Source organism: Crinia signifera, chromosome 3 (genome assembly GCF_055691185.1).
Source record: "Crinia signifera chromosome 3, ASM5569118v1, whole genome shotgun sequence".
Taxonomy (NCBI): domain Eukaryota; kingdom Metazoa; phylum Chordata; class Amphibia; order Anura; family Myobatrachidae; genus Crinia; species Crinia signifera.
This window is the reverse complement of record NC_139219.1, coordinates 168,372,003-168,390,374: the sequence shown is the minus strand read 5'-3', so window position 1 is coordinate 168,390,374 and position 18,372 is coordinate 168,372,003. Positions and strand designations below refer to the sequence as shown.

The following is an 18,372-nucleotide window of genomic DNA, read 5'->3' as shown; positions in this document are numbered from 1 at the left end:
AGTAATTAAAGTCAGTCTATACTGACTTTTATTTTTTACACAGGTCACCAAAGACAGGATGGACACTGACTTCATGTGACTTTAGTTGTCCGCCCCAAGCATGCATCGCCATGTCTGCTTCTATACGCCTAGGGGATGCCCATAAAACACTGGGCATTCCCCTGCTGCCACCCCCTGCACGCCTCCGGCCTTCCCTCCCCGCATTGAATAATGGTCCGGCGCCATTATATATATATATAGCATTAATGTCACAGTGGCATTTTAGTTCTGCCATCTTTCTATTTGAAATGCTAAATATGTTAGAAACATTTGATCACCATCTTATATTGTAAATGTATTATTGCCCCCCCCCCCCTCCCCTAAAAAAACCCCATCCTTTCTATATTTCTCCAATAATTGCTGACTACTTTTTTCCTGCTCATGGAAACCTTCAATTAATATTGATCTCACAAGCGAATGTATGTGCCCAGGTCATTAGTCTGCCGATTAGTAACAGTGGCATTTCCAGGAAAAAGCTGGATAGCGATTTTGTTCAAGAAAAAAAAAACTTTAGTATACTGAATATTGGGTAAATTCTAACAAACTGCCTATATTTATCAGAATACTGAAAAAAAATTTTTTTGTGTGTATCAACCTTTACTATACATGCATATGAAGTACAAATACTAAGTAATTGGGGTGTATCTACGCTGGGTGTCAATGATAAGGTAATAATATATTCAGAGAGGGGACACGTTTAATAACACAGATTTAAAAATACAACGTATTGGTATTGTAAAACATTTGAATTGGGAATACCACTTCAGCACTCCAATTTGTAGATTATCTTAATTTAAACACACATAATTTAATTTTCACCCACTATCTACACCCCAACTGGATGACTTTCCTGGATGCTCCTAGAGGCCAGAAACAGCACTATATATATATTTATAATCATGTAAAAAAAAGTAGGCACTAGGGCCCTTATTCAGATCGGAACGGTACGGCCCGCGTGCGGCCGTACCGCCGATGTTTTTGGTCTGCACATGCGCAGAGGTGAATCTGCGCATGTGCAGCCCCCTTCGCCGCAGACGGATTTCGTCCGCCGCAAAGGGGGCGGATAGGGGCGTGAGAGGCATCATGCCCTCATTTCCCTATGTGTACGCCCCGCGTTTCATGGGCGTTCCCATGCAAACGCGGGGCGTATGCATGGTAATGAGGGCATGACGCCACTCATGGGGGCGGAAAGCTGACGTCGCCGGATGTCAGCTTTCAGCCCCCATACAAGCTACCACACGGACGATTGTCCGTGTGGTCTTAGCTTGCGGGAGCTGCCGCGGCGTGCGGACCTGCCTTCGATGGTCGACGACCATCGAATGCAGGGGGCAGCTCCCACCATGGTGGAGGCGTAGCCTCCACCATTTTAATGGTGGGCGGGGATTGGTGGGCGGGGTGGGGATTGGTTAGGGTGGGCGGGGATTGGTTTGTGCGGCCGGAGCCCCGTGTGCGGCTCTGGCCGCACCAACCAGAATAAGGGCCTAGGTTGGCCAACCCGAGGATTGGTATCGGCAGGATCCCGGGATTTGGCTCCAAAACTTTTGGGATTTCAATCCTGGGATTGGAAACTCCAATCCTAGGATTAGACTGCACAGGATGAAGCTTTTTTTTTGGGGGGGGGGGGGGTCTCTGATGTCAGAGGTGACCACTTCCAGCCTGGGCCTTCAGTAGATTAGTGGAAGCTTGAAGGTGCCCATACATGGGCTGGATCCCATCGCATCGCAATGCATGTGTTTTGCACATGATTTGCGTGCGATGTGACGCAAGGGCAGTACAAAAAGTATGTGCAGCACATCATTTTTGTACTGTGCGATGAGATGGCCGCAGAAGCCTGCATCGCATGGTGCAAATGCACCGTGTATGGCTACCTTTATACTAGCGCAGATGGAAAATAACTCTGATATTTTAAAATTTGCCATTGGATCTGTAAATACATCGCTATTTATGATGCATCCGCAAATCTGCAATTTATTCTTTCTCTCTGGGCTGCGAATTTTTGATCGCATACAACTGCTTTTTCTCTAGTTAGCAATCCATGATGAATTAGGCTTATTGTCAGTTACAGATGATACTGCTTTTTGGAATCCTCTGCATAGATTACTGGTCAAAGCGTCACAGAAATGAAACAGAATGTATTAGATAACTATGGAATCTTTTAACATCATTACTATGTGGTAATTGACTTTTGCTTGAGTGCCATTTACATACGCTGAAGGCTATTAAATGCTACAGAAAGAAATCACAGAATTTCTTTTGTGTAACAATTACAGTCACCACTTCATTAAAGGCCATACAGGCTGTAGCTGAATACTGTGATGAGACTTATTTTGATTTATACTGTAACATCCAACAAAGCTTAAATGTAGATGAATTAACAGCACAAATAATGACATTTCTATGGAAACTGATATAAATGTAATTACTTAACTATGACTGCTATTATTATTATTATTATTGGTACTTGTGTATTATCAGGGCGCCCGATGTAATGTGAATCGTATACGATATCGCATCCAATTTATTGGCCGATTTGCGGCTGTTTTTTGACCGATTCAATGTGCGATGCGATTTGCGGGCGATTTTCGGACGATTTTTTACCGATTTTCGACCATTTCCTGCCGATTTGTATACTATTCCATCCTTGCACACCCCCAGGTACTATGCGATGGTATGCGATGCGATTTTCGGGAAAATGCCCCCGATTGTACAATTAAATATTGCATAGCATTGCATGCCAGCAAGTGGCATGCGATGCGATTCGCAATGTTAAATGCACCCCCATTGTCAACGATACCCCCACTATCAATGCCAACCAGAAGCCTGGCGAGTACAGCGAGCCCACGAGGGGCGGTAGTAGGCGTCCTCTGATCTTTTCATTCCCCCACTATCAACGTCGGCGTGGAGTTGATTTTAGATAGTGTGGCGAGCGCAGCGAGCCACCGAGCCTGCGAGGGGATGCGTATTACTTTACATGTATTCAGTGTCCCCTCTCTGCGCTCGCCACGCTTCGGGCTCGGTGGCTCGCTGCGCTCGCCACACCATCTAAAATCAACTCCGCGCCAATGTGGATAGTGGGGGTATTAAAAGGTCGGAGGACGCGTACCGCCGCCCCTTGCGGGCTCGCTGTGCTCGCCATGCTTCGGGTTGGCGTTGATAGTGGGGGTGGTGTTGACAATGGGGGTGTATTTAACATTGTAAGCACCCATCAGGGTGCTTGTACAATTAAAAATCGAATTGCATCACATGCATCGCATGCCGCTATATTGCATGCGATGCGATGCACTACGATAGAAATTGGGGGTGTGCAAGGTGTGCAATGATGGAACAGCATGCAAATCGGCCGGAAAATGCGAGAAATCGGCTAAAAATCAACCGAAAATCGGCCGCAAAATTGCATTAGATTTTTGCATGCGATTTGCGGCCGATTTGCAGCCGATTTTGCGGGCACCCTGATAATACACAAGTACCTTATTAAATCTCATGTATATCCCAGCAGATCCGATGAGAGCCCAGGAGACGCACCGACTGCAGAGGAAACCTTTCAGGCTTGGCTTGATATATCATATGCAAAAAGACTGCATACCATAGGCATTTGTATAATGCGTGCATTGTGCACTGTGCACATGGGCCCCTGGGTACAGGGTGGCCCACACCGCACACACTGCACCTATTTATTATACTTACTCTGCAAAGTCCAGTGGCGGCACAAATAACTTCAAAAATGCCCATCGTGGCCCTTTCAGAGTGATTAGCACATGTGCACTTCGATATGTCCATAGGAACAAGTCTACTCGCCGTCAGAGAGGAGGGGGCCCACAGCATAATAGGCATCCCAAGGATCATTGTGACGTCTCCACTCAGAGAAGTCTTTCTAATGTATGCCCAGCTTATGAGGGGTGAGGAACACTTGGTACATATAGTATAGAAATGCAATAACAATTGCAGATGATAATTTGTGAATAGTGTATTTGTGAGAGCACTCCACTTAATGTTTTCATTGTAGAATTTTTGTGAGTCTGGAAAATGTTAATAATTAAACTCACTAAACTCACAAAGCAATACTGGAAATACATATTTTAGGATATGGGTAAAAACCGGACCCAGACAAGACCCCGGACCGCCGGACCAGACATCAAAATCTGCAGTCCGGAGCCTATAGTGTCCAGTCCAGAGGGTGTCCTGTCCGGGGGGCTTCACGTGACAGCTGTCACCAGGGAGAGGAGGAGAGGGAAAATAAAGCCTCCCTGCATGGTCCGGGCATGTAGCGAAAACTGGAACAATCCGGACCACACGAGGAGGCTGTAATCTCCCCTTCCCTATGTCACTGGTGAAAGCTATCACTGGCATACCTCGGACAGGACACCCCCAGGACGGGACACCCCCCCCGGACCGGACACTACAAGCTCGGGATTTTGATGTCCGGTCCGGCTGTCCAGGGGTCTTACCAGGGTCCGGTTTTTACATGATCCCGAAAAATACTAATTATAAAAGCTGCAAAATACAAAATATATTTTGGGAAATGTAATATGTAATATATGTAATATATATATATATATATATATATATATATATATATATATATATATATATATATAGCAGCGGGAGGTAGTACAGCACTCACTCATGTAGTTATATGACTGTAGTACAACGTTTCAATGTCGTTTAATGTGGCATTTTCATCAGGTTTGTATGTGCTTTATAATCAAGACAGACGGACGGAGAGCTGGTTCCTCTGGACTTTACATATATGAGACACACAGTACTCTCCTTGAATTTAAATCTGGTGAAGACATCAGTCGGATAGTTTATATATCCATCCTGAATTTTTGATATCCTGCCAGCCTACACCCGTTTCTAGGGTGTTTGATCCAACTCTGGAACTCCTCCCATTCGTGATAGAATACATGTTTTGATACCTTGTTACCCCTGAGGAAGTCCCTATGGGACGAAACGCATAGGGTCTCTCGGAAGTGGTATCTCACATCAAATTTATGATGCGAACATCTGTATGAAATACATATTTTATATACTTTTTATTGTATGAAATAAAAACTTTTTACTGCTTTATATGTGTGCATATATACAGTTTTGGTGAAACTGCCATCAGCGCACCTCTACACTTTCTTTCTCTCTCTATGTTTTCCCTATACCTCTATTAACAGCGAGGTATTTAGAGGTGCTGCTAACCCCACAGCGCAGACAGGGTCACAACCCCCCATCCTTATATATATATATATATATATATATATATATAGTTATGAGCAACTTAGCATATACAGCAGTGCTGACAGCTGTGCGGTGTCCAGGTACTTGGAGGGGTGTGGCCAATGCATAGAGGTGTGACCAGCTCCCGTCCTTAGTAAATGTAAAAAAAAAAGTTTTGTGAAGGGGCAAAGCAATCGCGCACTGCACTAGTGTGTGTGTGTGTGTGTATGGGGGGCTTTGGAAAAAGTAACTGCTCCCCATTTCACTTTAGCCATAGCCATAGCCCTAACCCAAACCATTAACCCCTACACTATGCCTTAATGCCCTATTCCTAATAACCTAGCCTGACCCTAACACTCTAACCCAATCTGCTATAGCACCTCCAATACCCTAACACAAACCCTTAAACTAACTCTAATACCATAACCCTATGTTTTTTTCCCTCTTAGCACTATAAAGAGGGGGCCCTTTCCCTGTTACTCCATGCATACAGTACACAAGCCTGAATGAGCGCTAGGGATTAGACAGTCAATGTAAGGTAGCATCTGCAGAATGGGCTGTGGACACAAAGGGGTACATTTACTAAGATTGGAAGATGGGATGTTACCCATAGCAACACCATTCAGGTTCTATTATCTTCTAGAAGGAGCTAAATAAATAAATAAATAAGTAGAATCTGATTTGTGGCTATGGGCAACATCCCATCTTCAATAGAACTCCCATCTTAGTAAATAGACCTCAGAGATCTGTGTGGTGTGGTGCATTAGGGTGGGTGGTACACGCACAGTAATGTGTGAGACTGTGCTCAGCTAAGTGGCACATGACTTGTAATGATGGTGATACAGTAAGTCATCACCACAGACAATGGTCTCTTATCCCTCCCCAGCTGCCTGGCACAGGGCTTTCATTTGGATATTAACACTGCAGCACTGGGTGACTAACTATTAGAATCATACAATCTCTGGTTTTGAGCTCCAATTTTACTGTTAACACCATAGTATACCTTATTGCTCACTACATGCTGTATCACCAGTGTATACCGGATCACACACTACTTGCTGTATAAATAATGCACACATACAGTATATTGCATACCGTATTGCATGCTATCAAACTGCCACCTCTTGGAGTATTGCAGCTTTGCAGAAGCAACATTCCAAGGCTTCACACATATGACAGCATACTTAATCCAACCTATTTCACAATTGGTATTCTCCATATTGTAGAGAATGCACCACTTTCGATCCCTGCTAAATATTATTTTGCTCTATTGAGGATGATTAACAGCAATTCAACCCAATAATGCATTACACTCAACGATTGTTCTTTATAGAAATTCTAAGCACCATATAAGAAAGGAGAAGGAAAGTGCCAGAAATGCATCTAAATAAACATGTACTGTGACCATCCATTATTTATAAAGTATCAACATATTGTTAACCTCTCCAGATAACAAACAAAGGCCTGTATTCAATGCGGCCAGCGAGGGGGTTAAACAGCAGGGATCACAGAAAACCAGCGATCCTCGCTGTTTTACCCCCTCGCCGGCCACTCATCCTATTCTACATTCCTTGGAAATCCTCGCTGTCGCAGGATGGTAAGGATTCCCCCAAACAGCGAGGCCCGCGGCTAATGCAGGGATCCTGCTGCATTTAGTCACGCCACGCTTCGGGTTCACGTTTATAGTGGGGGGTGGCGTGGGGGTGCATTTAATATTGTAAGCACCCATTAGGGTGCTTATACAATTTTTAATCGCATCGCATTGTATGGCATTGTATGCCATACACAATGTCATACAATTTTAAAATTGTATGACATTGTACAATATCGCGCGATATCGCATCGCATACCATCGCATGCCTTATGGTATGCGATGCGATGGGTGCCGCTATAATACACAAGTACCGAATTGCTATATCCAAAAAACTTACTTCTATAGTGCAGATACTTGTTAATATGTATTACTTTTTATATGTGGAAGAGGTAATAGTGGAATCTGTGACCAGAGACAAATGTAGAAAATCCATAGAGGACAAGTAATGCAGTATTTGTGCGTGAAATGAAGATTATGTGATGCATGTAAAAGCATGTTAAAGGCCGCACTGAGATTTAGCAACTAAACTGACAAATTTATAAAAAGCCATGACATAATCCCCTATAATTTTCTAGAATTAACAAAAATTTCCAGTGCTTCAACTTTCTTAACACACCAAATAATAAAAATATTGACTTTACAATGGCCATAGAATACCAAGTCAGCTCCAGACTTGCCTCCTCACACATGTAGCAAGACTTAAAACAGCTCACATATCAGTCGGCATAGCTTGGGGTGAACAAGGTCCCCATGGCTGTCCCCATCGCAGGCAAGCATACAGTATGGTGTAATTAAACAAACAATTACATTGTATGATAATAAACAACCAAACCCATGAGAAATGTGTGATACCTCTCCAAGTACAGTATCGTGACCCAAAACTGTTTCCATAACTTTCATACTCTCACTATATACTGTACATTATGATATTTATACACAGAGTCCAAATACAAAGACTGTAACATTATATAATTGAAAAGAAAATCTTTTAATTAGTGTCAATCTTAATTATTGTACTGCCACAGTTTTTTTGGGTCTTTGTCAGATGGGGCCCCATTTTTGTATAACCCATTGTAACCTACAGTCTTTTATTACCTTTACATTGGTTTTTCTTCAACTGTAACCAATCCAATAAATAATATGTAAATAGTAACCTGACAATGAATATTTGGGGGCTTAATATAATGCAATTTGTTTTAATACAATGTAATTCTCACCCTCCCACTATGTGCACCCTTGCCAGACCTGGGTGGTTTTGAGCCATTACTGGTGTGTGTGCCAAAAGCAGCATCCAAAAAGTCAAACTCCTGAGGGATCCAGGAAACTATTTTAACTTTACCCTCACCCACTTCAGCATAACCCTAACCCAAACAATCCTTTCTAGTCTTCCCCTTCCCCTAGTGCCTAAAATTAACCCCTGTACCTACCTTTTGGGTTTCATTGGTATTCTGACTATAGTGTTGCCACTGTCAGTATTTTGACTGTCAGGTTTCCGACTGCTTTCCTCTAACACAGGGGTGGCCAAACCTGTCTTCAAGATCTACCAACAGTTCATGGTTCTCAGGCAACCTGAGGATCTATAGTAGGAATGAATGTGAAAAATGTGACAGTAATGAATACAGCTGTGCACCAGCTAGGTGATCTGTAAAACAAGCATCGGTTTGGCCACCCCTGCTCTAATACTATGGTTTTATCAACACCACACATGAACGTGCACAACTAAAAGTGAGCAAGTATACAGAGATGAATATATCCCTTGAAAAAGAAATACAATTTTCAGGCTCTTTCGAAGCACCTGAAAATTGTCAGTACCTCTTTTTCGAGGAATCTCTTATATATAGGCTGCTTCAAAGCACACTAACATATTCCAATCATTGTATCTGTATTAGAATATATCCCTTGTTGGATATTAGAAGTTCATCCAGAAGGCCTCAATTCCAATATTCAACTATTTCTCAGGAAGTACCCACTGCAATGGGAAGACAAAAGGGATGCAACAGTTCTATTCTGCCAGCAGTCATGGTAATGATAGGATCAATGGGTGAGGAAGTAGCTCTAGTAGCTCTAGCTGATGTAACTGGGGGGTAGATTTATTGAGGTCAGTGATGTGATAAACTGTCTGTTTTTTTTTATCATCAGCCAATTAGCTCCTACCTGTGAAGTTACAGGGTTTGTTTGAAAAATGACAGGTAGGAGATGATTGGTCGGTGATAAAACCAAACACTTTATCACTTCATCAAGCTTGATAAATCTACCCCTCTGAATGATATGATTAGGTTTCAGGTTACTTTATGCAATTGATGGAATATAGGGTATATTGTGATTACTGTGGGTATGTTGAGTGAAGTCTATTGCGATTTTGTTATTTGGATGCTTAGAAAGTGAATGCACATATATAATGTGAATTTAACCATTGCATACAATGTGTGTGCAGTGCTGCAATCAAAACTTGATCACGCTGTTTTCAAGCTGGCAAAGTACAATAAAGACCTGTTCATACAAATGTGGCACATGCAGACCAGAGAATATTCGCCTATATACACCTGCTAGGAAGTATGTACTGTTTGTTTTTGAGTGTTTATTCCCCTTTTGCTACCACCTTTGCATCATTTCCTGTAACTCCAAAGGAGAAGCAAGGCTGCATTTAGACTTCTGGAAATCTGGGGACATCATTGTGACATCACTGAGGACTGCAACTTCCAATAATCATCTAAAAGACTATTCAATAAAATGCTTACTAAGATTATGATCTTTCTGTTGTACATTCAGGCTGTTATTACTGTGCACAGAATAATCTAATCAATATAAAAAATGTCCCAGCACAGATCTTCAGAGAAGAAGAATATGTTATGAATAAAATGCCATCCATTGAAATGTAATTGGCTTATTGAAACTGATATGGTGATGTTGCCAATCCTGCTTTGATTCTCACAAAATAAAATGAATTTGTTTAGCATGAAATCAATGATTTCACAGTAATTCTGCATCAACAATCTCACTATGAATGTGTCTGAGTCTGCAATTCACCTTATGAGTAACCAGCATGAAAAAGCTGAAACTGTCTGACAATGGTCAGTGTCATTATAAGAAGTATCTAAATCCAATATAAATGTGTGTAATCCTAGAGCCAGTAATATCAAAGAGTAACAATCTTGTCTGCAGTTCAATGCAATAATTTAGGAATTCACCATTAAGTGCATGATTCAGAGGAGGACGTAATGACGATGTTTACGGATCTGTGCTACTGTATTTGGTCACATGCAGAAAATTAGGTTACTGATGGTGGTCTTAGTAAGGAATTAGATGCACAGTGATTGACAGCTAAATAACATTTGTTAGTTTTGGTAATGGCAGGTGGCAAATGAAACACAGGCATGTTTGGACCTTTTTGTGCTGTATTAACACATCCAACCTTAGGGTTGTACAGAAGATTGGGGGTGACTGTGACAGCTGGGAGATGGGAAAGGAGAGATTACAGCCTCCTCCCTGTATTATCTGAACATTCTGGTTTTTACTAGGGGCTGTAACCTCTCCCTGGACCCCCATACTCTCTCTGGTGGAAAGTGTCACAGGCATCCACACTGAATGGGACCCACAGGCAGGCACCCCCCCCCCCCCCCCCCCCACCCGGGTTTGGTCCTGTTACACATTCCTAAATCATCATGTTGATATGCTCTTTTTGTGTGCCTCTAATAAGTATATTTTTGATAGGTTACCATTTTTTTACTGTTTATGTGTAAATGTAGTCCTTTATTGCTTATGAAGAAGTATTATTTTAAGGGCTAAACACCTTGATTTTAATACCCCAAAAGGTCATGAGTGACACTGTGCTGATTTAAGACACCAGATTGGGTAGGTTAGAAAAAGAGCTACAGTATAGGGGTTGACTGATGTTTCACCAAATTGCCAAAAATGGATCCAAACAGTAAATAACTGCAAGCATAAAGAAGACTGGAAAAACGTAGGAAGCTGAGCTTATACACTGAGCGATTGTAACACTGAAGAATAGATGTAATTTCGTGAGCAAACTGTATCCAAGTTAATAATAGACGGCCAGTCATAATGTAAGAATTTTCAAAGAGGTTCCAGAAAAATAATGTTCTCCAAAGAGCTAATATTGAAACATATATTTACACAATACATACAAATGCAGGCTGAGTGCACTATTCATTTTCCTAGCAACCAATCCTATGGGTTTATCAGTTTTAGATATGAACTATTTTCAACTGCTGACTTTGTAGAGCGGCTGACGACAGACTGCACAACAGCAACAGATGGGAGACGAGCTGATGGACTCCTTGGCTTTCTCTTCCATCAGTCTCTACTGTGCTAGTACGTTCGTGCTACAGTCTCACAATAAGGTCCACTACACATATTGGGACAGATGTATTAAGCCTTAACGAGATAAATTCAATTGTGATAAGGAGAGATAAACGTCCAGCCAATCAGCTCCTTACTGTCTTTTTTCAAACAGAGCCTGTAACATGGCAGTTAGCAGGTGATTGGCTGGATGTTTATCTCTCCTTATCACACTTGCATTTATCTCTTGCTAAGGCTTAATACATCTGCCCCATTGGATCTTAATAATTGTTCACCTACATTTCAAAATCAAGTCTGGAAAGGGGACTTCATATTTATTTTGTTGTATATAATGCAGAACCTTTCATCAGAAACAAATACATTCTGAGTACGGAGGTGAAAATGACCATCACACTTTCTCCTAAAATGATGTCAGTGTTTGGAAACAATGACTACACAAGAGACCCAATTACAGGTACCTTACGCTATATGGTAGCTCAAACCTTATAATGATAGGTTATCTGTACTGCTGCTGATGCTCGTTTGGTGCTGCTATGGTCTCTGCCCTATGGAAGACGCATCTGCGTGCGGCATGAGTGAGCTTCTGCTTCTGATCAGTTTGCTCTCCTTGGACGTCAAAGGCTTATAAGTCATCCCCTGGTCCCATGCAGCGCTACCCAGCTCACACGGGCTATGATACATCTGAGCAGCACAGCAGTGCCAGCCAGTCCTAGCAGCGTCCTCTCCTGTCTCCTCCCCTGTATACAGCCCGCCCCGTCACAAGATACAGTCAGCGAGTACAGTACCTTGCTTCCCCTACATCATACCTCTGCCCGCTTGCCGCAGCACCAATTCCTCCCTCGCCGGGTCAGAGGACTGAGCTCTGCATCCTCCACACTGACTCCTATCCATGCTGCTCCCATTCTACATGCTGGTCACAGCTCACCTATGAGATACCCTACTAAGCCTTGCTAAAGGTAAGTGATGCCTACAAGCGAATCATTTCTATTTATTTTGGGGTATTTTTTGTAGAAGAGTTATTAAATATAGATTTTTATATTAATACAATATAGCTTCCTTGTAACGTTATCAGTGTAAATGTAGCCTATAGCACTGGATTGTTCTGTGCAGAACATGCGTGCCCCATGTCTCTGGTGCCCTGCGAGGCTCTCACTGCGATTTCAGCACCATGGACAGAGGCGTCAGGAGAACTGTTCATTTCATTGTGTAATTTAATCCCTCAACATCTATTACATTATTTTAACACCTATTATTTTCCCCCAGGCATTCGTACACTGGAGAGATGAATGAAAGCCTTAATGACAACGACACCAGCTTCTCTCTTCCCTGGACGCAGGAGAGAGATGTCAACGCTTCCCTGGAATTGTCTGCGTTCTTCTCTGTGTTCACTATCAACCCGTGGGATATTATGCTTTGTATCTCAGGAACGATCATCGCATGTGAGAATGCAATAGTCGTGGCCATTATCTTCTACACACCAACACTGAGAACCCCGATGTTTGTCCTTATCGGAAGCCTTGCTACAGCCGACCTCCTAGCTGGGTTTGGCTTAATCCTAAATTTTGTTTTTCAATATGTAATTCAGTCAGAGACTATTAGTCTGATTACCGTGGGGTTCCTGGTAGCTTCATTCACTGCTTCTGTGAGCAGTTTATTAGCAATCACAGTGGACCGATACCTCTCATTGTACAATGCACTGACTTATTCTTCAGAGAAGACCATCCTCTGGATACATCTCATGCTGGTGGTCACCTGGGGGGTGTCAATATGTCTAGGACTCCTTCCAGTGCTGGGCTGGAACTGTCTAGACGACATATCTTCATGTAGCATTGTCAGGCCACTGACAAAAAGTAATGTGACTCTGTTATCAGCTTCATTCTTTTTTATCTTTATTCTGATGCTGCACCTCTACATAAAGATCTGCAAAATAGTCTGCAGACATGCTCACCAGATAGCACTACAACAACATTTTTTGACAGCATCCCACTATGTAGCTACCAAAAAAGGAGTCTCTACTTTGGCCATCATTCTTGGGACATTTGGGGCCAGCTGGTTGCCTTTTGCTATTTATTGTGTGGTAGGAGACCATGACTATCCGTCAGTTTACACTTATGCCACCCTCTTACCTGCCACTTATAACTCAATGATCAATCCTATAATATATGCCTACAGAAATCAAGAAATACAGAGATCCATGTGGGTTCTCTTCTGTGGCTGCTTTCAATCCAAAGTGTCCTTCCGCTCCAGATCACCGAGTGATGTTTAAGAAGAGACATTCCTACTTTACAGAAGCACTAAACAAGTGACAGTCTAGTGATTTAATAGTGCCTGTGATGGACAGCTAGATATGTGTCATGTAATTGTAGGTAAGAGACTTTGAAACATAGCACTTTAAATAAGTGTACAGTATATCTCCAGGATTGGTACATCCTGAGTATGCGGTGCTCTTGTGTCCCTGAACAATGTGGATGTTACTACAGAATGTGTATGACACATGTGAAGTGAATACATCTCCAAAATGCTTCAATATTGCACTTTATATTGAGCTGCTGTACTGCCAAAACAGTGTTGCAAAAATGTTTTATGTTAGAATATATTTTGCGACCAATGTTGATACTTTTTGTATACAACGAAATAAAAATCGTTGAATTGTAGATATTTATGTGTTGGGCTTTTCTTTCATTTGACTTTTTGCATGAAGTGGGTTTTACTGCAATGATGAATCATATCAATAGTCCGTAGCACAGGTAATGTATGGAATATTCAGGTTTATGACTTTTAGGGGGGAATTTACTAAGATGCGAGTTCTAGTTCACATGGGATGTTGCTATGGCAACCAATGAGATACTATCTATTGAAGGTGCTAAATTTGGCCCTTAAGGCACATATTTTAGTTGTATCCATTCTTGAGTAAAGGTGACTTACAGTAAGTACCTTCATCATTTTGATTTAACTGTCTGTGCTGAAGCCAGAATATCACTAACACCTGTACTGTTGGTGTGTACAGGATGCGAATGCCTGACCTGAGGACATAAAAAACACCCTAAAGAGATAATTGACACGCAATTACTTTTCATTTGTCATTTTACCAAACATTACTTGTTATCATGCACAGGATATACAACACATTGCCTTGAGGTTTAGCTGTTTTAGCAGCCCTTAGAGATGCTGTCATGATTTGTTGTGGATATTCCTAAGAATGTTGCTTACGTCAGTGCTCTTGCAGTAAAATATGCTTTCAATTTGAACAGAGCACTGATCTGCATGGATACCTGAGCAGAATACCATTAACACCCACACTACACTCCAGATCTTAACAACTCACCCATTCTGCCTGAAGACTTCAGTATTGATGTTCTTTCCAAGACACATCTTGACTTCACATCTTCAGCTAAGGGGCACAGTGCACAAAGTGGTTTAGGCTGCACTGTTCTTGGGGTCTGGTCATGACGGAAAAGGGAGATGAACTGTCATAATACTATCTGATCTAAGCTATAGAAGGTAGATCCTACAGTACAGTTTATCATGTTTTTACAATATAAGAGGACCCATTAAATGTTTTTAATTCTCTGGCACCATAAGTGCAATTATATGTTACACAAAAAATAAGATGTGCCAAGGAAAAAAAAAAAAAAAAAAAAAAATATATATATATATATATATATATATATAAATATATTTTTTAGATATATCTAAACTAGTGTGGCACTTTTTAAAATAATAAAAACACGATTCTTCTTAGGAGGTTTAGTGCGCAAGTTAACTTTCATATACTAGATATTTGTCATGGTTCATTTATGGCAAATAAAGATGAGACTGGCCTACTCAGGAACAATGATCTCTATAATTAACTGTTCAGACCATGGGCTTCTTTTTAGCAAATTAAAATGATGCTTAACATTAAACCAACATTAAATTGGTTATATTGGTATAAATAAAAAACATTAAACCTTTTAATTGCAAAAATAAGGACTAGTACATTCCTGTTGTAGGCTGAGGCTCCTTAGCATTGTGGAATTGAGTCTAAAGGTCCATACACACTGGGCAATTTTGCCTGGCGTGTTATGGACAGTGATCACTGGCCTAAAAATCATCTCCCCCCTGGCCAGCGATTTTCACAGGGGTGGAAGACTTTCCATTGCAGGACACTATGGAAAGCCGTCCACCCCATCATTCAACTGTCGGTAATACCAGCAGGTGAACTGCGGGGCCAGTGATGATGAGGGAGCGCACATCAGTGCTCATTGCTGGCCTGTACACAATGGGTGGCTACTCAAACAACAAAACTGAGCAGCTTTCAAGTCAAAATTGCCCAGTGTGTATGGGCCTTTATGCACAACCTGATCTTCATCAAAAGACCACACTGGTTTCCATATATACACTGCCTTAATATTTTATAATACGTTGCCCTTATTCTGATTGAGTCGGACGGCTGCATGTGCGGTCAGACGGCTGATGTTTGGTGTTTGCGCATGTGCAGAGGCGTTTATGTGCATGTACAAATGCCTCGCACGTCCGAACACGGAGTGAGGTCTGTGCAGAAACCGATCGTACGGAACCATCCAAGCAGGGGGTGGAGAGGGGCGTGAAGGGATGTTTGGGCTCATTACCATATGCATACGCCCCACGTTTCATGGGCGTTCCCATGAAAACACTGGGCATACGTATGGTAATCCGGCCGTGACACACGTGCGTGTGTGTGTGTGTGTGTGTGTGTGGGGGGGGGGGGGACATCTGACATAGCCAGATGTCAGCTGCCCGCCCATATCCCTGCTTTCATACGGAAAAATGCCAGAGTGGTCTGGAGCACTGCCTGACCGATTGGTCCATCATTCGATGGTAGGCGACCATCGGAGAATGGGGGAGGTTCCCACAGATGGGGGAGGTGTTTGCATGAAACATCCACATGCGGTCCATTCAATCGTCTTCTTACCGTATTCGGACAGTGTGAGCGATCAATATGGTAGGCGGGGCTAAGAACACTCTGTGCCCATCCGAAATACGCATCCGTCCAATTCAACTAGAATAAGGGCCTAAATGTATTTAAACACAAACAAACTGTGAAGTGAACTGTACTGGAGTAAAATATGTAAGTGAAACAGCGTAACAGGGAAAGCATAACATTAACAAACCATAATACAGAAGGCAAAACTCTCAATCTGAAGCATCATTCATAATGATATTAAGGTGGTTTAGGTTTAGTAAGCCAATTACAAATGTATCTAGAGTTGGTAGTTTTGTGACACTCACCTTTTTCTATATAAACCAAATCTCTATACAGTATATGTTTTACTGTATGATAATAAAAGGGGGGGGGGGGGGGGATTAAGCAGGCTCTCACAGTTAGCAAGGCTCAAAATTAAATAGCTAACATGGGAAATTAGATCTTTGCAAGGTATAATTAAAGCTTTAGTACTATTTATTCTCTTTATAAACATATGTAAAACAATAAAAATTACAAATATACCTGACAAAAGCTACAGTAGCTATACACTATTTGATTTTTTGATAGAACGGCAATCAGTGTAATGTTTCCGCCAGTGGAAGGTCATGATATCACAAGTTACTGATATTCTGCCACACTACACTGAACCTGAATATATCCAAAGGAGGAGATAATCAGAATAAACCATAAGAAATACGGCCAGTGAGGGTTATTGAGAATGCATACACTGCATGATACTGGGAACTTTTGACCAATATCTTATGACAAAAATGTGGAGGAGGGGGGCTGCCGCTGGCCATGATGCCAGGCCCCCCTCCTCTACTGCTGCTGCTGGTCCCTGCCACCAGTGCCAACTGGTCCCAGCCACCACCGGTACCTGCTGGTCCCCGCTACTGGACCCGGCCACCTTCACGGTCACGGGACCGTTGCATGCGCAGTAGCTTCTTTGGTACTGCGCATGCCCTAGCCCTCAGCCTATATGGGCTGGTTCGACAGTAGTCCATAGAAGCATATTCACGGTCCCAGGTCCGGCGCGTGAGCAGTATCACCTGCGCAGTACCCGTTTATATGTGCTGCAGCCGCAGCAGCCCATAGAGGCATCTTGGATGACTGGAAGGTCAACTTCCAGTAGGAAGTCAGTGCCAGTCACAGTGAAGCCATTGCAGTTTCACAGACTGCATCCGGCTTCACACATTGGTAGATATAAATTAATTTAGATTACTGTTTGCTTTAAAACCAAGCCAATGTTACAACATTTTTGCAACATAGTGAAAGTCCAACTGCATAGTTTGTGCATAGAGAAACATCATTCGTTAAAATAACATATTGAATAAGTTTATGTATGAGACAGAAAGATTAAATAGAAATGCATTGCTTTCAGAGAACAGATGTTGGGGGCTGAACACTTTTACTAGAAAATTGAATAAACATTCAATAAAACACTATCACATTATAAGAATTATTAACTGTCTATTAATAAACTTTAAATGGCCGCAATAACTGAGGTATTTTCATACCAGTAAATTTGTTGTGGTAACGCTAAACTATATTGAAATGTTTGCTAGATCTGTGTAATCTGGATTGTAATTACGGTAAGTGGATAAAGCTAAACTGGGCATTTCAGTGAGAGGCTGTTTTTTGCTATCTTCAGTTAATATATAATGCAAGCCTCTCATAATGACAGTATTGATTTCTGGTCTCATTCCTCAAGTCGGTCATTGACACCTTAGGTAAGTTTTAATTCTGAACCTGGATTGCCTCACACATTCCTCTTTGTCCAAACAACTGCAAAGCCTGTAAGTATTTTATTTAACCCTTTTCAATGAAGCAAGAAACAAAAGTACTGCAGAAAATAGGTTCTCCTTAATATCCAATTATAATAGATAGCAACTGTTTTTCAATTCCATATAACAAGACAAGATTGTATATTATGATAATTATAATCACATTCACACGGTTTCCAATACTCCTAAAAAACTGTATATTATGGGAAGGATTTAAACAAAGCATGGTATGCCTCTGTGAGTTCAATTAACATAACTTGATGCTGGTGTTACCTAGTGCTAGCACCTAGGAGTTTATATCACGTCTCTGCAGCATTTTCCAAGTATTTTATGGAAAGCCATCAGTTGCAGGCATAACCAGATAATAATAAGGTAGCTCCATCGCAACACAGACATGACAGGCTCTTTCACAGATAATAGCAACATATTGTTATGAGACCAGCGAAACCTAAACAGAGCCTGGAAAATAACTGGTAATGGAGGTC

The 18,372-nt window shown here is 41.8% G+C and overlaps 1 protein-coding gene across 1 annotated transcript; it reads left to right on the top strand.

The window, feature by feature from the left end:
• The first annotated feature begins 11,908 nt into the window (after positions 1-11,908).
• GPR6 (G protein-coupled receptor 6) lies at positions 11,909-13,812 on the top strand. Its single transcript, XM_083176909.1, has 2 exons — positions 11,909-12,114; positions 12,422-13,812. The coding sequence occupies exon 2, from the start codon at positions 12,441-12,443 to the stop codon at positions 13,422-13,424; it is 984 nt and encodes a 327-aa protein (XP_083033035.1). The 5' UTR covers positions 11,909-12,114; positions 12,422-12,440; the 3' UTR covers positions 13,425-13,812.
• Positions 13,813-18,372: the final 4,560 nt, after the last annotated feature.

What these genes read in the sequence shown, in the direction of transcription:
- GPR6 (XM_083176909.1), top strand. Translation starts at nt 12,441, where the DNA reads ATGAATGAAAGCCTTAATGACAACGACACCAGCTTCTCTCTTCCCTGG.